Genomic DNA, 21,065 nt, shown 5'->3' on the forward strand with positions numbered 1-21,065 from the left:
GGTGTCAACTCGGTGACTGTTTAATACAGGTAAAATACAATAAAATTAGCAAACGTAACGGTGACCGCGACCATTCAATAGGTGTCAGTCATTTCAGTTTAGTCATGAAATGTATGCACCTCGTTCAAATATAAAAGGAAATGCAATCAAGTGCAAAAAAAACATGTATTCACCTAATTAAAGAAACGTTGACCATGTGAAAAGTATAAACGATGAACAATATGACCCAGTGGTATTCTGGGTAGACAGCTTTGGTAAGCTTAGTAATATTCCTTTTATTGAGGATCACGATATTTTCTTTTAGAGCCTTAACAGTATGATTCATGTATCCTGTTTTATTACTATGTTATTCTTTAACAGACGACAATTTACATTTTCCGATTTCCCAGTAAACATCAGAATCGCATCGTTCATGGTTTATGCTTTTCACGGGTCAACAATTCTTCGATCAGGTGTATTCATCGTTTTAAAAGCAAACTGCAAAACACGTTGCCTAAAAACAAACAAACACGTATTCCTCGTTCTAAGTACGAACAGCAAAACGAAATAACTTACTTTGTTTCATATACACTGACTACAGTACATGTCTGCGGACCGCGGTAGCAGATCATTTCAACAGTTCAATCGAAGTTCAAGGCTAATTGCTAATTCCATTTCTGCTATCAGATCGATCCACGAATTTCAGAGTATTACACCTTCCAAATGGGCAGGTATTCTAAAGCTACTTCCAAATCTACCTAGTTCAAAGTAAAACGTACTGCTTATCACTGGTATATGTTACTTACCGACAACAGCGTTCATTATTCTCAACATTCATCCATTCCGTCCATTTGACCGCCATGTTGTTTTTCCCAGTACCAGGTCATCGCGGTTCTTTTGAAAATGGTGAAAAATTTGGAACTGGAGGGGACGTGGAGCCAGCGGGACCAACAGAACATTTTAGCTCTGTCAACGCACTACCCAAAGCTTTATTTCCTGATACAACGAACGTATGTAAATAACGAATAACGAAGAAACTTATCTATTTGTAAATTGACTGGAGTTAGTAGTTTATTTATTAGAATCCTGAATTATCGCTGAATTTCCGTCCTATGCAAATCGCCGAAAATCCTAATTGACCGAACACTAAAATGTAGTCTAAATTACCCGGCGAGACCGAAATCTACTTTCCTCTAACCCGGTCCTGTCATAAGGTGGCTAAAAGTGTTGGGCTGCGTTTTGACACAAAACTTTTGCTTGTTAAGTTTTGCGGGTTCTTTTTCTGCACGGTTTTCGCAAAACAAAGTTCCCGCAAAGTGTTTTCCAGCAAAAAATTACTCCATTCTGAATACGAAGAGACCAATGCCGAATGGAATACGACAGTAATAATTCGGATAATGCATAGCTACTATTAGACAAGCAGATATCATTTGAATACTCAACAAGTGGTGCAGATGTCATCGTTGTTCATTCAATAAGCAAGTATACCAGTTAAACGATTTCTCTGAAGCAATTAGTAAAATATGAAAGGAAGGTCATGATGACTTTAGATTGTTTCAAAAAGCTTAACTGACAGTTTTATCAAAATTACGAGGTTAAGTGAGGCGAAATAGATCAAAGCATTTATAAGATTACCCATTTTGGTGGTCTACAACTGGCACAGCTGGCAATATTGTCGTAAGAAGCGTAAAAGCATTGTCGCGAACAGCATTGTCGAGTACACTTTTACGCTTCTGTTCGTTCTCGAAACAGCTTTAATTTAATTTTTTTTCAATTTATTTACATTAAACGGCCGTGTTGGTTACATGTAGAATGCTTGGCAACAGGTACCAGCAGTTCGCGGTAACAAAAACACAAAAGGATTTTGAAAACACAATAACATGAATTTCAGCCGTGTTATCTGACGGGTGCGCGCAACCGAGAAAGTCTCTGGAGCGCACGATAGACTAAAAGTCTGGAAAAACGAGGAAACATGTTTCCAGAAGCACGCGTAGCGCGCATGTTTAGCCAATGTTTCCCAGTTTTGCTATACGAGAAGCATTGTTTTCAGCGTCAATTTTTTGTCTCCAAGAAGCAAAATTTGCTTCTGCTACTTATACTTAATCGTACCTTTTTGGTACGCTTCGGCGGCATATCAGGCGAGTTTGGTCGAGCCATGGTTCGTATTTTGGCGAGACGCAGTCGAGCCAAAATACCCATGGCGAGACCAAACGAGGTATTTACCGTACCCAAATTCAGCCAAAAATCCGGTGATATTATTCGCTCTGTTGAAGCCATGCTTGCCAGACACGTAGTGCAAAATGTGTTGACCTGCTTGTATTGATACTTTTTTGGTCTTCAACACTTTTATCAAGTCCTCTTCTCACATTTTTTTACTCGTTTGTTTGGAGTTTCATTCCCTAAATTTTCAAAATCCAAATTTAGCGAAAAATTTAGAAACTCCGACTCCATTGTTTCAGTGTGAATGTTTCAGTACTCGTCGGCAAACATCGCGCAATTGGCGAGCGCGCTCAAGTTTAGTTTTGGCGGGAAAGTTTTTCTCATTTTACGACCGGTAAGCACCAGTTAATTAAAAATACTCGTTTCTGTTTTATTGGTAAAACCTCTTTTCAATTCATCGTACGGAAACACTACTTTAATTCAAAGTGACCGTGATATGGTGGCATATCAGGTCAGTGACTTGATATCGTAGGATATCAGGACAGTAGATCGCGCTTCTGATTGGCTACTTGCGAATTTGGGTACGGTAAAGAGCAGAAACATTCCGTGTTTCCGCGCGGCATGGAACCATGGCAAAACGAGGAAGAAATTATGAAAACATGCTACAGGAAACAGGTTTGCTCGTTTTGCCGGCCTTTAAAAATACTAGACAAAATAAAAAAAAATAAAAAACATTCGCCTGCGGCTCGCGCGTTTTCCAAATTTCTCCAGTTCTCAAATGTTCTCAAATAACCTTAATGTTTACGATACATAGCACTTGGCTTCATAAAATGCTGTATGAGGTACGTTCAGTGCACGAAACAATATAGCATGATAATCCATGTTTTATACTTTGATAAACACAGCTTTTTATCCAACCAGAGCGCTCACAGAATTCAATATATATTGTGAATTAAGATAAGTGTTTGTAGATGAAATAATAATGAAAGCAGTAAATGTTTATAAAGTAATTTGGATTTGATAAGCAGTTAAAGAAAAACAAAACAAGGGTTTGATGGTAGAATGCACGAAAATGGAAAAACGTATTTTTTAAGCCCATTTCTCGTTTGGTTTTCCTGCAAGCTTACTTTACGCAAACAACGGTCGTGGAAAATCTGATTTCGCGGTGAGAAAACATGGTATAGCAACAACACTGCTGTATATGCAAATCAAATATTTGAATGTCCGTTTCTTTAATAATATATAAAGTAGCTATGCTTTATTTTATTGCGACGCACAAAATTTCTTTTAAATTAAAACAAACGTCAAAATAATTATTTACCTTTGTAGAAAAACTCTCAAAAAGTGATAATGAATGAAATTGTATTAAGGATGGATGGCAATGAAAAAGATTAAGACGGATTTAAAATGGAAACTTGAAGGTTTGTTGTTGCTTCAGCTGGGGATTACTGGATGCAGGTGGTTGTGTGGTATAGAGGACGCAGTTTAATGTGGATTTAACTCCATTTAATTGGCTCATTGGTACTAACGCATTAGCTACAAACAATACTCAGTGAAATACAAAGGACATAAAATATTGAAAGACTTATCAAAGTCCATAAAGAAATTCAAAATTACAGTAAAATGTTCCACTCATTCAAGAACAAACTTAAAAATCATTTTCTACTTTTATAGAAAAAAAAATACTCTGAACAATGTCATTGAAATAGAAAAAATAAATAAACAAATGTATTTTACTGACAAAACCGCTGCGGCTGTAATGCATAGCAATGTACATGTCTGACCTTTGTAGTGCAAGCAAATTTTACAAGGCTTTTCCCGTAATACCCAAAATGGGGATTGCTGAGAACTCTCGACAAGCATAATTAAATCTATAATATTTCTGGTAATAAGTTTGAAAAGGGCTAATTATTGTATGGAAAGATTGAAATGGCTTAAGACTTTTACCGAGTAATACAAGAAGGTGAGAATTACGTGGATGAGAAATGCTTCCAACGCCCAAGACATCGAGTCGCTAATTCCTATACTAGTTCCGTGTTGCAGTACTAAATCAAAGTGAAAGTGCTTAAGTTTAACCCAAACAATAAACCGTTACTTTATCTTGTAGCATTAGTGCAAACCGCCGATTAATTATTAACCTATAGCTGTAGTCAATAAAATAAAAAAATACGAACTGAATGGTCACAAACTTGAAATGGGCGTAACTATTTTCGTTCAGTCTAACAGAACTGGCGAAAAATTTACATCAGATTAAACTATTTTGACTGTTTTCCGAGCGTGGAACTCTGTTGGTGTTTCGTTTGCTAGAAATAAAAAACCACAAATATTAATTAGCTTGCATGCTAAACACGGAATTTAGTTCTAAATTCTGAATGTAAACCATCCATAAATCACGCTAAACTAGCTGCTTTAAGATAACTGGAACTGGTTTAGAAATTTCTCCCTTGCTTGTTCATGTGCTGTCATTTGAACTCGTGTTTGTCTTCTTTTAATTTGTGGCACCCTCCGTGATTGTGGGTACGAAGTTTTGTTCAGGGGCGCTACTGTAAACCAAATTGTTTATTAAAAATCTGTTGTACCTAACCAGCGTGGCGTTGCTTTGAGTTCAAGTTTTTCAGCTGTCCTGTTGTAGTAAATCCATCTCGAAAATATACAACTTTAATTCGAACAAGTTGTCTGATATTTTTAGCTGCAATTGGTCTTCCATCAACATTCTTCCGTGAGAACTCAGACTCTCGCTTTGAGCTGACGAAACGAAGATAAAACGGCCTTTGATTGCTGCGCGAGCCCGCTTGAATTGATGTAAAAGATGGGCTTCGTAGAGACGCACATCTTTTGTATAAATATAGGTCGTCCAATGTACGTAGCCAACTCGCTTAGCAACACTTCCAAAACTGAATGACCTCGGGGAGGAATTGTCGGAACATTTCTCGACATAAAATTCGAGATTCTCAAACTCTTGTAACAGGTATTCAAAATTTGAGTGGCTAAGCTCGAAGGGGAGACGATCGTAGAGCAGTATATTGTCTGGAAACAGTTTCTGCCCTACCGGGCTCGAAAATATAACATCCGAAATGTACTCTTTGGTGCATGTAGTAATCTCGACGGTTGAAATTTCTTGGAATTTTTCTGTTCTGCGCGATGCTTCCTCTTCAATATCGTAAGATAAGACTTCAAACTCGAAAATGTTGTTTAATTTAGCTAGCGAATTCGCGCTAAAACCGTTAAACGTTGTTACGAAGCGGACACGGCGAACAGTCGGGAAATTCTGGCGGACGTACTCATCCAGCGCCAGTGACAGCTTTTTGCTCACACCACGGCCTCGGAATTCTGGAAGGACGCGCCCAGCTCGACGAATACAGGTTTTTCCGTCGTCTACGATATAACCTGCTCTCAGACCTACCAGTTTGTCGCCGACAACAGCCACCATAACAGCAAAATTATCTGTCTTCAACCATTTGTGAAATTCGAGTGGTAGATAGTCATGCCCATTGTAAATGCCCTTCGATAAATTCACGACTTGGTCGAAATCGCTTGGCCGAGCAAGACGAAACTTCAACTCTTCCATGCCGCGGTTATTGGCGTGACTGACGCGCAGCAATAGTTCAGATAGCAATTTATAGACGCTGGAACATAAATCTGTGGCGATTATTTTATTAATAATATATTTCAGTTTTCATATTAGTCTCATTCCTTATGATTGGCGGACAGACCTCTACGAGAGATAAGTTTATCTAGGTAATGATCTGCAAATGAGATTTGGCGTGTATCTGTATTACCTCAATGAGCTTCTGCGAAGGTGCGATCCATCGACAAACTCGCCTCTCCACAGCGGTCAAACGCAAAAAAACAACACCACTTCCGTTTCACGTACTCGAAGTTTAAGGCGAAAATGTGCAAGACTTTTTGTAAGAAAACGTTATACAAATGCTGCGTTATACCAAATTACGAGCCGACAAACTAGCTGCATAACAATGATTAAGTTTTGCATACGCGGCGTACAAAGGTTATCGTTTCAGTGACTGCCTGAACTCTAAAAGTGGTGGATTTAAGCGACAGTTTTTGCGGGAACTGCGCGCGCAATGCCTTTGACTCCCGTCCTAAGTTCTCCCTGAGTTGACCGCGGTTACTGGAAACAAAATTAGAACCGACTTCGCGTCTTGCAGATCAATTATTTATTACGCTCACCATTGAGAAATCTACGGTAACAAACAAAGAATACATTTTTATATAAAAAAAAATTCACAAGAAAATAACGAAGCTAGCAAATCAAAACTGGCTGATTAAGCCTAATGGTGAAAGAAATTCTCATCGGCTCTCAGTCCACTCCTAGGCCATGGCCTAGGCCACATGGCTTACCCCACGTGGCCACATGGCTTACTTACCTCTTTCGAAGTATAACAAAAGTGTTCACGGTTTTCTGTTACATGCAAATAGTGCACTACATATCGTCTTTTATACATGCTATATAGGTTATTCACCAGCCGGGAGGTCCGTATTGGGAAAAACTGTGCCCGAGGTCTTGGATACCGCCCGAGGCCGTAGGCCGAGGGCGGTTCCAAGACCGAGGGCACAGTTTTTCCCAACACGGACCGACCAAGGCTGGTGAATAACGTTTTTATTTTTTTCCTATTTTCAGTTTGTCTTTAAAGGAAACCTAGAAAGATTGTGTCACAAAATCTTTGTATTCGCGCGTCATTTCAATGTTGAGTCGATCGACGGATTAGCACGATTGTACTTAGTAAAATGCTGTTTGTTATTTAATTCGGAATAAAATCGCTTCGCTTAAATGAACCGTACTCACAAAAAGGTTCAACATATTAAATTTACATTGAAGAGGTTCAATAATTATATAAAAGAAGTTGAAGTAGTAAATATAACTTAAATGTAAAATTGACAACACTTTTACATCGATTCGGATTCTCCGATGAATGTTTTGAAAGGAACTCTGTTCGTTGGATATCGATGTTAATTTCTCTGACTTAAAAATACTATCTAACTGAAAGACAGTTTCGGTATAGCTATACACACTTGTATTTAACGAATTAATAAACTTTGCGTTGATTTCCAGCCGTATTTCTTTGCGATAAACAGTGCGAAAGTGAAACTGAATGAAATGCGTAGTTTGGACGTACGGCACAATATTGCGAGAATTATTTCGACTGTTTTTAATTAAATAATCTCATTTTCTTGAATGATGTCAGCTAGTGTTTTGTTTTGGCAAATAAGTGGCCGATAAAAGGATGTTGTTACTCAAAATTGAAGTTAAAAAACGGTGCAGCTTACCGCAATGGCGTTAAAATGATTGCGAAATGTACAAACAACCACAAACTACGAAACTAGAACTCGACTTTGTCGATAAAGAAATGAATACTCGCCTTTGGAAGAACTTCGAGGCCTTTAATTCCACTTCTTTTTTGTCCTTTCACATTTACAACGATTGGTGAGCAGCTATTTCGGTTTTTCAGAGCAAATCTTTCATGTGTTCGTTCGTACAACGCTGCAAAATGATTTCGCGCGGAAAACACACTCGACGATTCATCTCGCAACGGATACCGCCCGTTGTGAGCGGGTCGGATTGGAGAATACCGCCCGCTCCCGGAACCAATCAGATCGCAGGATTTGTAGAATACCGCCCACTCACGAACAAAGAAAAAAATAAATAGAAAATACAGCCCATCAGAATACAGAAAAGCCGTTCTATATTCGACAGTATTCAACCCAACCTTCCCATCGTGCGTTGCGATGTTATTCTCGACGAAATTTGACCAAATTTAGTAAGCGTATTTTCTATGGCATGGTATAAAATAGTTACACAACACTTTCTCGTGGTATATTATTCCACGAGCGCGCGTTGGATATGAGGTGGTAGATAGCCAACAAGGCGCGTAGCGCCGAGTTGGCTATAACGATCTCATATCCAACAAGCGCGAGTGGAATAATTGTTTTAGTAAAAACGCCCAAAAAATTGCAATACTTGAGCTTCCCAACTGTTTTCGTTGACGCGTATCGGCTACCTGATATTTGTGGTCACTGGTGTATGAGCTCATATACCATTGCCTGTTAACCAATCAAAACGCAGAGATTGCAATATACCATTGCTAGTTTTTAATAATATAGAATATCTCACTTGTATTTTCTCGGTACAAGTGCAAGTACAAATACAAGTGACTTTTGGGACATTCCATAGTATACCACTCGAAAGCGTTGCATAACTAGTATGAATTGACCTGCGAGACAGATTATTGTCAAACACTTGATTATTGTTTGTTATTTGTTTTTCTTTTTCTTCTTTTTTTAGTTTTTTTTTTGTATACCATTTTTTCTTGGTAATTACCTTTTGTTTTTGCAGTGCTGTAACGTTTTATTTCCATGAAAATAAAGCTCAATTGTTATTATTATTGTTGTTGCTGTAGTAGTAGTTGTTGTTGCTGCTGTTGTTGCATAAATCTCTTTCATACAGTTTCATTATCTTATTGGAAAAATCTGAGTCGCATTCTTTCAACTGTAGCTGCTCTTCCATCACGTTCCTTGTCAACTGAGTGAAGCTTCTGTCTTGAAAAGACACGAAAATAAAATCACCGCTGATGACTTCACAGGCACGCTTGAACTGACAAAAGAGATGAGCTTTAAAATGAACTGGGTCATCTAGATCTGTATATACACAGACTCTCCAGTGCACACATTTCACTCTTGGCGAGAACGTTCCAAAGCTGATCGAACTCGGTGAAAAATCGTCGGCGCATTTATCGACAAACAGTTCGCTGCACTCTTGTAGAATGGGATCCACATGTGATCGGACAGGTTCAAAGGGACAGGAGTTAATGACGACGATGTTTCTCGGGAATAGTGTTTCTGTCACGGGTAGAGAGAGAATGATGTTAGAGAAACATAGCTCTATTGCCACTGCATTTGACTTGATCGTGGATATTTTAGCTAAACTAAAACAATTCTTTGTTACAAGATACGACAATACATCATATTCAAAAAGCTTTGTTTCATCCTGGGAACTTACTTTTTCTACATCAGTGATGGCCCGTTCTCGTTGCAGGCTGGGAAGCTGTTCTTTGGCATATTTCCTTAAATATTCTCTTAGCTGTCGCACAAGTCCTCTGCCTCGAAGTTCAGCCCGGATGCGTTCTGCTCGACGGATTAAAGTCCGCCCATCATCTACCACGAAACATGCTTGTAAACCGACCAGTTTCTTGCCAGAAAAAGCAAGTATAACAGCCGAATTGTCCTTCTTAAGCCATTGGTGAAACGTAAGGGGAAGGTAGTCATGGCCATTATAGATACCTTCAGATAGTTTTACAACTTCATTAAAATCGCCAGGCTGAGCAAGACGAAATGTTAACGGCTTCATAACACTCTGCATTTCAGTGTCCAGTGTACCACTGGTAAATTGTTGTGAGATTTATGCGAGTGCCAGCGATCGACGGAATTTAGGCGTTTGTAAGCTGGCGGTTTAACTCTCTTCTGCAGTCCACATTTACACTTTTTGACCCTTTTCCCGGAATACTGAATAGCTGAGAACCCTGCTACACATATACAGTCGAACCCCTTTTAAACGGCCACCCATTAAGAGGCCAGTTACCAAAGTCCCTAAAGTATTGCCAGTATAATACTTTAAATAAACCCTCATTAAGCGGCCACCTTCTGGCCGTCCCAATGAGGATTCTTCTATTGTTTTTACCGCTATTAAATGGCCAACAAGAATTAATAAACGTAGTGTTTGTTTTCAACAAAATAAGTAAAAGATAATTAAGAGTCCGAAATTTGAAGTGCATGACGACTGATAAAAACGTTCAAACACAATCTCATTATCGTCTTGACGCGATTCCGTTGTCACAAAGCTTAGTGAAACCTTTTGATTTCTTGGCAATGAAGAAGTGATGTTTCTACCCCTCACGCTAATTTCTGAAATCTTGAAAGACCCAAAGTCGTCACTAAACGTGCAGTCGGACTCGATTCGCGAAGCTGTTCACTGATGATTTACATTTGCAAATAATCACGCTTATGAAAAGACACTTAATTGATATTCAAAACTCGACTCCAAACAACTTTGACACTCAAAGAGCATGTAATCTTGAAAGAGATTTGGTAATGGTGCCGAATAATTCAGCGCCGTGCTGAGATTTTAGCCCATGCAAATCAGTGAGCTATGAGAAGGGCAAAACACATTTACGCCCAAGAACACAAACTCTATTTTTTCATAATAGTTACAGAGGGTGTTTAGAAAACAAATCAAAGACAATAAGCGATATCTTTACTACCGGCGTCGAGTTGGCGTTTAAAAGCCGACCGGAAGTAAAAGTTCCCAGAATGACTACCACTGCCCATGATCGTGACGTAAACAAGTCGCGTCCTTGCTTGAGACCATTCTCGTCCCCAGAGCCCACGATTTTTCTGGTCTGCGCCAGGGATGGAGAAAGCTTTGGTGTGCGTCGCATTAACATGTACAATGTCACGATACTAAAGTGACCCTAAAGTCATTTTACTGATTACTTTCAATTAAAGGAAACCTCATAACATCACATAACAATTTTCTTACATAGAAAAACAACACAGGAGTGACAAAAACGTGAAATTAACCAAAGATGTTTTCAACTAACGAAGATTTACACGGATTACGAACGACAAACTTGTAAAAACTTGCCATTTTTTTTTTCAAGCTGCGTTGTCCATGAGAGAGCTCCTTTAACTACAGTTAGTACATATTGATATTTACTTTTTGGTTTGTATTAATAGCATTTTTCCTTCCAATTACATTATGGTTTTCGCAATGCTATAACTTTTTATTTCCATGCAAATAAAGCTTAAGTGTTTTTGCTGTTGTTGTAGTTATTGTTGTTTTTGCGTAAATCTCTTTCATACAGTTTCATTGTCTTATTTGAAAAATCTGAGTCGCATTCTTTCAACTGTAGCTGCTCTTCCATCACTTTCCTTGCCAACTCTGTAAAGCTTCTGTCTTGAAAAGACACGAAAATAAAAACACCGCTGATGACTTCACATGCACGCTTGAACTGACAAAAGAGATGTGCTTTAAAAAGAATGGGGTCATCGGTATACATAGAGACCCTCCAGTACGCGCATTTCACTCTCGGGGAAAACGTTCCAAAGCTGATCGAACTCGGTGAAACATCGTCGGCGCATTTATCGACAAACAGCTCGCTGCACTCTTGTAGAATGTGATCCACATTTGATCGGACAGGCTCAAAAGGACACGAATTGATGACGACGATGTTTCTCGAGAACAGTCTTGCTCTCACGCGCGCAGTGAGAATGATGTTAGAGAAATATTGGCTTGAGCATGGCTCTATCGCCAATGCATTTGACTTGATCGTGGATATTTTAGCTGAACCAAAACAATTCTTTGTTACAAGATACGACAGTACATCATATTCAAAAAGCTTTGCTTCATCCTGGTAACTTACTTTTTCAAAATCAGTCACAGCCCGTTCTCGTTGCAGGGTGGGAAGCTGTTCCCTGGCATATTTTCTCATACATTCTCTTAGCTGTCGCACAAGTCCTCGGCCTCGAAGTTCAGCAAGGATTCGTCCTGCTAGACGGATTAATGTCCGGCCATCATCTACCACAAAGCATGCTTGTAAACCGACTAGTTTTTTGCCAGACGTATCCAACATCATTTTCAAGATAACATGTTCGTTGAGTGTCAAAGTTGTTTAGAGTCGATTTTTGAATATGGGTGATGATATGCAAATACAAATTATCAGTGAATAGCTTTCCGGAAATCGAGTCCGATTGCACGACCGCAAGCCGTCAAACGTGCAGTCGGACCCGATTCCCGCAAAGCTATGCATTGGGGAGGAGTGGGTGGGGGAATGATTGACACTTGCATATACAAGAGCTCAATCCATCACTAAACGTGCAGTCGGACTCGATTCCCACGAAGCTATTCATTTGGGGGAGGGGGGGGGGGGGAAGAGGAAATGATTGACATTTGCATAAAAAAAACTCAAGCCATCACTAAGCGTGCAGTCGGACCCGATTCGCGCCAAGCTATTCATTTGGTAGGGGTGGGGGATGGCTTGAATAGCAAAGAGCTCAGGCCATCACTAAACGTGTAGTCGGACTCGATTCGCGAAGCTATTCATTGGGGGAGGGGTGGAGGGGGGATGATTGACACTTGAATAGAAAAGAGCTCAGGCCATCACTTTACGTGCAGTCGGACCCGATTCGCGTGAAGCTAGCTATTTACATCGCACAAACTAGAATGACACCCCGAATTGACATTCAAATTAGACTCTAAACAGTTTTGACACTCAATAAACATGTAATCTTGAAAATGTTTTCGAAATTGTGCCGAATATTTCAGCTCTGTGCTAAGACTTCAGTGATCTATGAGAAGGGCCAAAACGTATTTACGCCCAAGAACACAAACTTTATTTTTCATAATAATTTTAGAAGTGTTTAGATAACGAATCAAAGACAATAGGCGATAGCTTCATTCACTATCGGCATCGATTTGGCGTTTATTATTTCTGATTAAAAACAGGCTTATAAACAGTAGAAATGTTTACAACATTTGGCAGAATAGAAAACCGCATAATTTTTCTAGACAATCGTTGAAAGGAAAAAAATACAGAATTTGTGTTAGACAACAAAGAATTCGAAATAGTCATTAAGAAGTCTTACAATTAACTGAATTGGCAGTTTGGCATAATTGCCTGAACTGATCGAACGGGTTTCTATCGACAAAGAAAAACTTGCATTCAGGTTGCCGCCTAGATTTTTCTTTGAATTTCTGTGATTCCTCTTCATCTACCTGGGAAAACTGAGAGTAGGGCTTTCCACAAGTTGCTCGGCAACTTTTTGGCAATTTTTCATATTTCGAGCAACTTTTTCCCCTTCGATCAACTGTTTTCCTCTTGAGCAACTTAATGCATTTTGAGCAATTTCCAGACCTAAGATCTCCGAAGATTATCCAAGTGTTGTTCAAAGGCCATACGAACGTTTCCGAAGATTTACGAGGTCTGCCGAAGATTTTCGAGGAACATCTGAAGACGTTTCAACTTTCTGTTCATTCTGCATTACAAAACTCGTCAGCAAACATGACGTCATCGATATCTTCGCGATTTTTAATCGGGCGTGGCCGATTTATAGTTTACCCTTTGGTCGTCCTAGAGCATAGTCTCCTGTCGGCCAAAAAGACGGGGATAGTTTGGGGTTGCTACAAAACCGCTACGGGTGACGCATACCGCAATGGTTTTCATTTTAGTTTTGACAGGAAATCGTTGCAGGCACACTTGGTCGACTTTTGGGTTAATGTGTAATCAGGTTGTGTTTTTTTGCTTCGGCGGAAGGACAGAGAAAAAAGCTTACGGGGCAAAGTACAGTATGGGGCCCAGTTCTCGGCCACTTTTGACGTAAACTTGTATTTCTTACCTCAGAAGAACCGCAGGAACTTGAAATTTCTCCCAGAGCTAGCTACATTATTCAGCTTTTTGGTGTAAAGCTATCGACCGGTCAAAAATTAATTTGCCCGAGCAATAATAAAAATAAAAGCTCCATTTGTGGGCCCAGTTCTCGGCCACCTTGGCCCAGTTCTCGGCCACTAAAAAGCTTGTGCGTAATTATCTGTAAAAAAAATGCTCAATTAATTTTCACAGTCATAAAATCACTCTGTAAACCTATTTATGTTATATCGATCCCAAATTATTTTTATGAGGCTTTGTTTTACTTTAGAAAAGAAGGATTTTAACGCGCCTAGTTGCCTATGTGCAGGTTCTGGCAAAACCGCATTGTGTGACCCGTGCATTTAGATGGTTTATTTTGCAGTGAAAAGGTCTTGAAAGATTTAGGTGTTGTAGAAATAATAGACAAGAGAAGAGTCAGCTCAAAACTTAGAGATAAGATTGAACTTTATTTTTAAAACATTTATTTCTTTCATTCTGGCAGCAGCAGATGAAATTATATTAAAAACCAAGCGCTAAGCTGTGATAGCGAGCAGGGTGGCCGAGAACTGGCAAATACGCAAACGTCGCAAGAAAAAATTTCGAAGTAAATTAAGACCAAAAAATACAACGGTACAACGAAAAGTTAACTTAAGCAGAAAGCTGAATTATTCTACGTTTCACATGCCAAAAATTAGCTCGTATGGTGGGGGCTTTTGGATAAAATACGAATTTAACTACATCCATGAATTTTAAGGAGCCGTAAACAAACAAATTTTTCGGGAATGCAAATTCACCTACCTCCGCGTAAACTCGACGTGTGAGCTTTCTATATCGAATTGAACGATCAAACTCAAGATACTTAAAGCACATGAATCAGTCTATCGTTTGAAGGAAATACCTTTTTCTTTTAATTCAACTGGAGTGTGAAAAAACGCGTTAAACACAAAGTGGCCGAGAACTGGACCCGGCCGAGAACTGGGCCCCATACTGTACAGATATTCACTATTGTGAAATTGCACTTACTTTGACAAGTTAAAGTTATTTTTGTAAATGAAAAAGGTAACGTCATTGATGTCACGCAGTGTTTTTTTTTAGCAAACTAGATGGTTTGCTGGTTTCTGACTATGAATGGGGGTGTGATCTTGCGGTATATTTTTTGAGCCTGACTCCGCCGTAAAACTTTTTTTTTATTTAGCAAGAACTGTGTCGATTTTCATTTCTGAACAATTGGTCGTCAAGTCGTTTGTCACAAAGAGTAGAATGTTTGTACAGCATGTTTTGGAATTATTTTAGATTTGGTTAGTAAGACGCTTCTGAAGACCTGAGCAAAACATTGGGAATGTACAGTATTAATAGGAACTTGAATGGAATTTTTCACAAGTTGGATAAAGGTATCAACTGAAAAAAATGGACTTCAAAATGAGAACTTGGATTTTGTTGTAATTAAATTTTATCGCGGATTGGATGCATAATATCACGGCTTTGAAAGTCTTCAAATAATTAGAAAGGTTCCTTTCTTCCTTTTGATCTTATTGTTATTTTCATGTATTGATTATTCGAAAGTGGTTTTCGTTGATACGAAAAAAAAAACGGGTTTTCACTGAATTGCTTGAAGTATTTTTAGACGTGATAATATTGGCTTAATCAAATTACATTGTGCACGAAATATTTGTTATTCTTTTGTCTTGAAACTTTGAGGAAATTGAAATTTTTGTTTGACAGTAGTGTATGAAAGGCATTTTATAGAACTGAATAAAAAATAAGAAACATTGATAAAGGTTATTTCAAAGATTTATTTTGCCTGATTTTGAAGGGTTTCAGGAGTTTTAAAGAGTGCTGGTAAACGGCCGTATGTTGTTTGTGATTACGGATCTTACTTAGTTTCGAACGCTCTAATTTTTGAAAGGTTAAAACAGGTTAAAACCGGGCGGTTTCATGAGTTTTTTGGGTAGAAAGGTACGGTGGTGGTCAAAAAAAAATGTTTAGAAAGGAATGACTGTAGTAGCACGTAAGTCGGAGGTTTGCGTGAGTCATGCACGGGGTATAGTATGCGTGAGCTGGATTTCCGGCGTCATAACGGCATGTTTTGTTTACTGAAAGATACACTCGACGTTTAGTTAGCTTAGTCGGCTTGGGAAACTATTTTAAAAATGAATGTTGTAATAGTTAATTAATAGTAATCTAGAATTAACCCACTCTCGATTGGAGTCTGTTCTGGATTCGCGCTACCTTTTCGCCGCGAAGGAATTTTGTAAAATTTCGCTAGTGGAAAGAGGTACTGTAAGAACAGTATCAATAACTCAAAAGGAGGAACTTCTTTGTAGCTCTGAATTAAGACGTATGATAAAATTTTAGAATAAGAAACTTTCGATATATGGTTTTCATATTGTTTTTGTTAATTTCCTTTTGTGGCAGATTTTTTGAGAATCAGCTTTTCTTTCGTGTGATGACAGACACAGGACAGAACGAGAGGTGGATGAGAAAGATGCCGAAGATCAGAATAGGCACCGAAAAACGACAAGAACCGTCAAGGACTTATCTTTAGAGGGCGGGGAGTTTTGGCATACTGTATTTCGAGGACTGGACTGGCCTTGAATTTAATATTACACAAGCAAATTATGCGCGCTCGAAGGGGGAACAAAAACCGTAGAAAACGAAACCTTTGGTAGAATAAAATATTTAGTTTTTGGTTAAAGAAAGTATGTTTCGCTTTGCTGAACGTCTTTACATCAACAAAATAATATTGTCTTGCTCCTGAGCTACAAAAACAACCACGACTTGAAGCTCGTTTGGAATACTCGTTCTCTGAATTTCGATATTAAAACTGCCAACTAAAAATTGTTTGGGAATATTTTCGAAAAGCGAGCGATACAACAATTGAAAACACATTATTTTCATTGGCCATTATTTTTTTAACTCTAGCGTTTTGACAGTCGTATTACTCTTAAATTTTGATTTTAATTTATAACCGTCTGACAGTGTTGAAATTTGAAGTTTGTAGGCAAGTGAAAAGACAACCGGTCGCCGGTTTCCATAAGCGACCTCCCAAAACAAACATGCAGAATATTTGTATTTTAACGAGAGAGTTATGAACATTAGTACCTTAAACATTCATATGGAAAGTATAAAGTTTCGTCGTATTTAAGCTTAATTACTGAACAACAAATAGAAAATTTATAATTTATTTATTTGCGGCGCCAACTAACTGTACACTTTGAGGTATATTGGAAAAGCATGAATGAAAACATGATCGTTCAGTGAATTTAACTCGCATTTTCATTTATATATAAACAAGTACATTACCTTAAATTAAAGTTCTCAGATTTACTTCTCGAAAAGAACCTCCATTTTCCGAATCCGAAAGGCAAACGGCATGCATTTCTAAAATGCGGTACTCGGGCTTCCCTTACAATTGTTTGAGTTCAGAAATATTGTGCTTTCACCGCTCTGCACGCATAAGGACTCCAAAGACACCTTTAGAACCACAGAAATAGTCACCAAAATTTTTCTTTCTCTTGTGTAGCCGTCCTGTCCTTTTAGGCTTCGAAAAAGGGCTTAATCGTGAAGCAGAAAGTTGTTGTCACATGTATGGATCAAACTGGTGTTCGCACTTTCAGTGTATCTGACAGTCGATGCGCTCGATTTTAACCACTTCAGGGACAGCCGGACTTTTCTACAATAGCAATAAACCTGTACCAAGATGTAAAAAGGCATCTCCAATATGTAATAGCCGTCTTTTTCTCTTGAGTTCCATTCATCTGAAGTGTCTTTACATTTTGAATTTGAGCAATCGAAGCAGTCGGTTCTTTTACGCTCGCTGCCTACTCTACTCTGACTCCAAAACACAACACATTCTACCGGATGCTCCAATGTTTTTAGCGACTTCAATGCTGTAATCATCGACAGAAGAGGAGACCAGTGATTCGTATCCGGTAGGTTTAAATCCTCACTAAATGCACATTTTGATAAACAACAACTTGAACAGTAAGAAATTTCGTGGTGCCGTTCGCTTGTTTTCAGCAGTTCGGCTCTTCTTGCTCAACTTCAAAAATTTGTTCAACCAATCAAAGGCGCGCTGTAAAAAATACTTTTACGCGATTGGTTACTAGTTCGCGCCAAAAGCCGTCTACGTAATTTTCTCGCGCGTCTCGCGCGCGAGGCCTGTTCTAAAAATAGCACACACGCAAATCCGATAGCACAAGACCCATTACCAGAGATGTCGACTTCTAGATCATGTACTTCTGGTACAACCATATGCAAAGTATATATTTTAAGAAACGTTATAAAAAATAGTTGTTGATGCAAACCAATTTCACCAACAAGTCCTCTTTCAGTCTTTCTTTACAGTTTCTGTTTACAAAAGACGCAGAGGGTCAAGTCCATTAAATGTATAGTATTTTTGTGCATTTGACATAGAGGTTGTTGTCTTCCAATGAAGCACTGGCCACAGTTATTACGCCTCGTTGTCTCTGGTAGCCTGTTACAGTTGCACACTGCCATGTAGAAAAAAAAAATAATATACCACAAGTTAAAGACACATCAAGACCACCCCACTGTGAATTACCATAGCACAGAAAAAATTATAGTCAATATTTTATATCTTTTTAAGAGAATTACATAAGAACCAAGGCATGTCTTGTCTTGCCTTACATTGACATGCAATAATTTGGAAATACTAAGCTCGTAACAGTTTAAGACAGAATCCATCAGGAATTTGAGTAACATTAATTTTAGTTACGCAAAAATTGAGCACCAGAATAATTTAAATCCTTGTGTTCTTTTCTACCTTGTTAAAGGCTTGACATGTGATAACACCAACATAACACCAACAACAGTTCTTTATCAGTGGGGATTGAAGACAAAAATGGAAACATCATCACACAGTTGACCCCCATGCAAAAACACTCCAGGATGTCACGGGACTGTTTGGTGTCCGTCTGCCAATTTCTAACTTCAAATTCCAATGTTAAATTCACATTAAATTTTCAATATTTCTTAGTTGTCTAAATTTTACTAATTCTTTAAAAAAAAACTATCACCTGCCAAACATCCCCAAAAATCACTCAAAAAATTACAAAATACCGCAATACATAGATACATGGGATGAGTGAAGTTTCCTTAGATTCCTTGAAACACCAACAAGATATTTCCGTTTAAGGTGGCTGATAATGGGTTTCAGTATTTCTCAGTCCTTATACTTTGGTTCAGGACTAAAATACTTCATCAATTGCTATTACAGTAATGGTATGAAACAAATGTCCAATCATTCATCAACAAGTTGTGATCATTTTCTTGACAATAGTAGTTCCCCGGTAAACAGTTGTAGTACTGTCCCATCAAAGTGCAATGGCTGGAAAATACCGAAAAGCACACGACCTTCAGGTGAAACCGCACCTTACAGTATTACCAATACACTGCACTTTGCTAAGTCTTAAAACTTTACATTTTCTAGTCGTCTAGATACTTCAATCATTTATTTGTATTGTGCGAAATACATTTATAAATTGAAACCATCATGTCATTAAGTAATAATGCAATCTCGACAACGTTCTAGATATTATGTTATGCACACTAATACAGCTCATGCAAGCCCCGTGACTTACACAAACCCAGTCGGACTGAGTGCTACTTAAGTAACTGCTTCGTGGTTTCTGCTGTACTGAACCCTGCCTTTCAAGGCAAAGCGCCCGATTTTAAGCTTCTCAAGCTTCTCAATGTTCTTGTTCTCAGTTAAAGAAAACTCTGTTATTTAACAAATTTTCCCCTTAATATGTTATGTAGATACTTCTTTTAATTTGCTGTAAATACTGTAATGGTATCAAACAAAGTTCCAAAGTTCCGATTTATGGCTTTACATGGAGAAGTACAACAACAAGCTTTATTTGCATGACTACGTAGAAGTTTGGTAGTATTGCGAAAGCTACTTGAATTTAATTACATATAATTTCATTAACTAGGATAATTAGTTAAGTTGGAAATAACATAACATAACATAGAAAATAATAATATTAATAATAACAATAATCTAGGAAAGAATTACTAACAATAATTGTTCATTTAACTATTCGAAGTGGTGATCATTGTAACGAGATTGTCTCTCAATTCAAAGCATGCTGAGATAAATGAGATCAGCTTAATGTTTACAAAGTAGTCAGTGGAATTCATAAGATGTGATAATAGGGTTTCGCGTGGTAGAAGTAAACGGTGTCATTCCAAACATACGTAATGTGCTCATTGCGCTAGATACCTAAATGACCCTAAAGATGGGAGATGTGGTTTGGAATGGATCAAAACCCGGGATTGCCATATCCTCATGAAAGAGATCTGTAACCGAGAGTGTTGCCATAACAACACCAAAATATGCAACATGTGGTGTATTTCTTAGGGTACAATACTGGTGCCAAGTTTCAATTACTTTGCTTTAGTATTTACAGAGATATTACTGATTTTGTGTTTTTACACCAATTACTGTCAAACTTATGACGTCATCAGTTATCTAATTTGCATAATGCAAAATCGTTAATATCTCTGGAACGAGAAAAGATATCAGGAAAAGGAAAACACCATCTTTCTTTATTTTGAAAGGCCTTTCATATGAGTTCAACTTGGTTTTCATTTCATAGGCACTTTAAAAATTCAGAATCAATGTTCTCGTCAAGGTCATTTTGCGGTATTAATACATTTATCACGTTTTCGTATTTAGATTAAAACTTGTTGTTGTTTAATTTACGTCGTCCTTCACTATTTTTCAACGCAAGAAAAAAAAAAAAAGAAAGAAAGAAAGAAAGAAAAAATACGCGAGAGAAACGGCGCCATCCCCTCGCGCCTACCGTTTTGCGCTGATGTCCAGTTCTCTCGCGTTTCTATTCCCGTGTTCAACGATCGAAGAAAAATATGAGAAAATAGGGGGCTGTGAACAGACTAGATCTGAACGGCGTCGCCAAATACAAAGAAAATTAAAGTTATCCTGAACTGGTTGAAGTCGCTTTCATTTATGAAGCTGTCGCATTCTTTTGTCATTTAGAATGGTGACAGGTTTTGTACCGCGTGATCATTTGTTGCAAAAGACCAATTCCGTCCCTAAAGCCCACTTTTCATGGTCAGCACCAAGAACGCGGACTCTGGGCGTCCGTTTATTGAGCATGGGCAGAGTGCACATTTTTGATAACCAGCCAATCAAGTTTCGGTCCGCGTTATTGGTGCTGACCAAAAGTAAAGCGGGCTCTGAGGGAAAGAGATTGGCATAACCTAAGGCCATTAATATATAGTTCCTCTTAAATTCGATGTTGTAGGAAATAGTACGCTTACTCCAAGAGAAAATTTTGACCCCTATTGTTTAGTTTTCAATCGATTTAAGGATAATATGTTAAAAAGCTTTAAAACTATCAACAAGTATTAGAGTAGTAGAAACTTGTAGGCATCTCGAAAGCAGCATTGTGTGGTGAGTGTGTTTTGTTAATGTAAATGAGTGCTTGTAATATAACATGGTAATTTAATTAGCCATTTTAA

At 38.3% G+C, this 21,065-nt stretch overlaps 3 protein-coding genes and 1 pseudogene across 4 annotated transcripts in view; 1 reads left to right on the forward strand and 3 right to left on the reverse strand.

Annotated features, from left to right (window-relative positions):
• LOC144629554 (histidine N-acetyltransferase-like) overlaps positions 1–4,226 on the forward strand; it is a 166,117-nt pseudogene extending 161,891 nt beyond the window's left edge. Inside the window, exon 2 of the transcript XR_013566395.1 lies at positions 4,210–4,226. The product of XR_013566395.1 is annotated as a histidine N-acetyltransferase-like (transcript). The remainder of the gene's footprint in view (positions 1–4,209) is intronic.
• LOC144629552 (histidine N-acetyltransferase-like) lies at positions 4,178–5,707 on the reverse strand. Its single transcript, XM_078487790.1, has one exon. It carries the CDS (start codon positions 5,705–5,707, stop codon positions 4,754–4,756), a length of 954 nt encoding a protein of 317 aa, XP_078343916.1. The 3' UTR covers positions 4,178–4,753.
• A 2,817-nt stretch (positions 5,708–8,524) lies between these two features.
• On the reverse strand, positions 8,525–9,847 carry LOC144630804 (histidine N-acetyltransferase-like). The gene has a single exon (XM_078489166.1). It carries the CDS (start codon positions 9,512–9,514, stop codon positions 8,525–8,527), a length of 990 nt encoding a protein of 329 aa, XP_078345292.1. The 5' UTR covers positions 9,515–9,847.
• Positions 9,848–10,955: 1,108 nt separating this feature from the next.
• On the reverse strand, positions 10,956–11,786 carry LOC144630806 (uncharacterized). Its single transcript, XM_078489167.1, has one exon. The coding sequence runs from the start codon at positions 11,784–11,786 to the stop codon at positions 10,956–10,958; it is 831 nt and encodes a 276-aa protein (XP_078345293.1).
• Between the last annotated feature and the right edge of the window lie 9,279 nt (positions 11,787–21,065).

This window comes from Oculina patagonica, chromosome 11 (assembly GCF_052425735.1).
Source record: "Oculina patagonica isolate OP01 chromosome 11, crgOcupat, whole genome shotgun sequence".
Taxonomy (NCBI): domain Eukaryota; kingdom Metazoa; phylum Cnidaria; class Anthozoa; order Scleractinia; family Oculinidae; genus Oculina; species Oculina patagonica.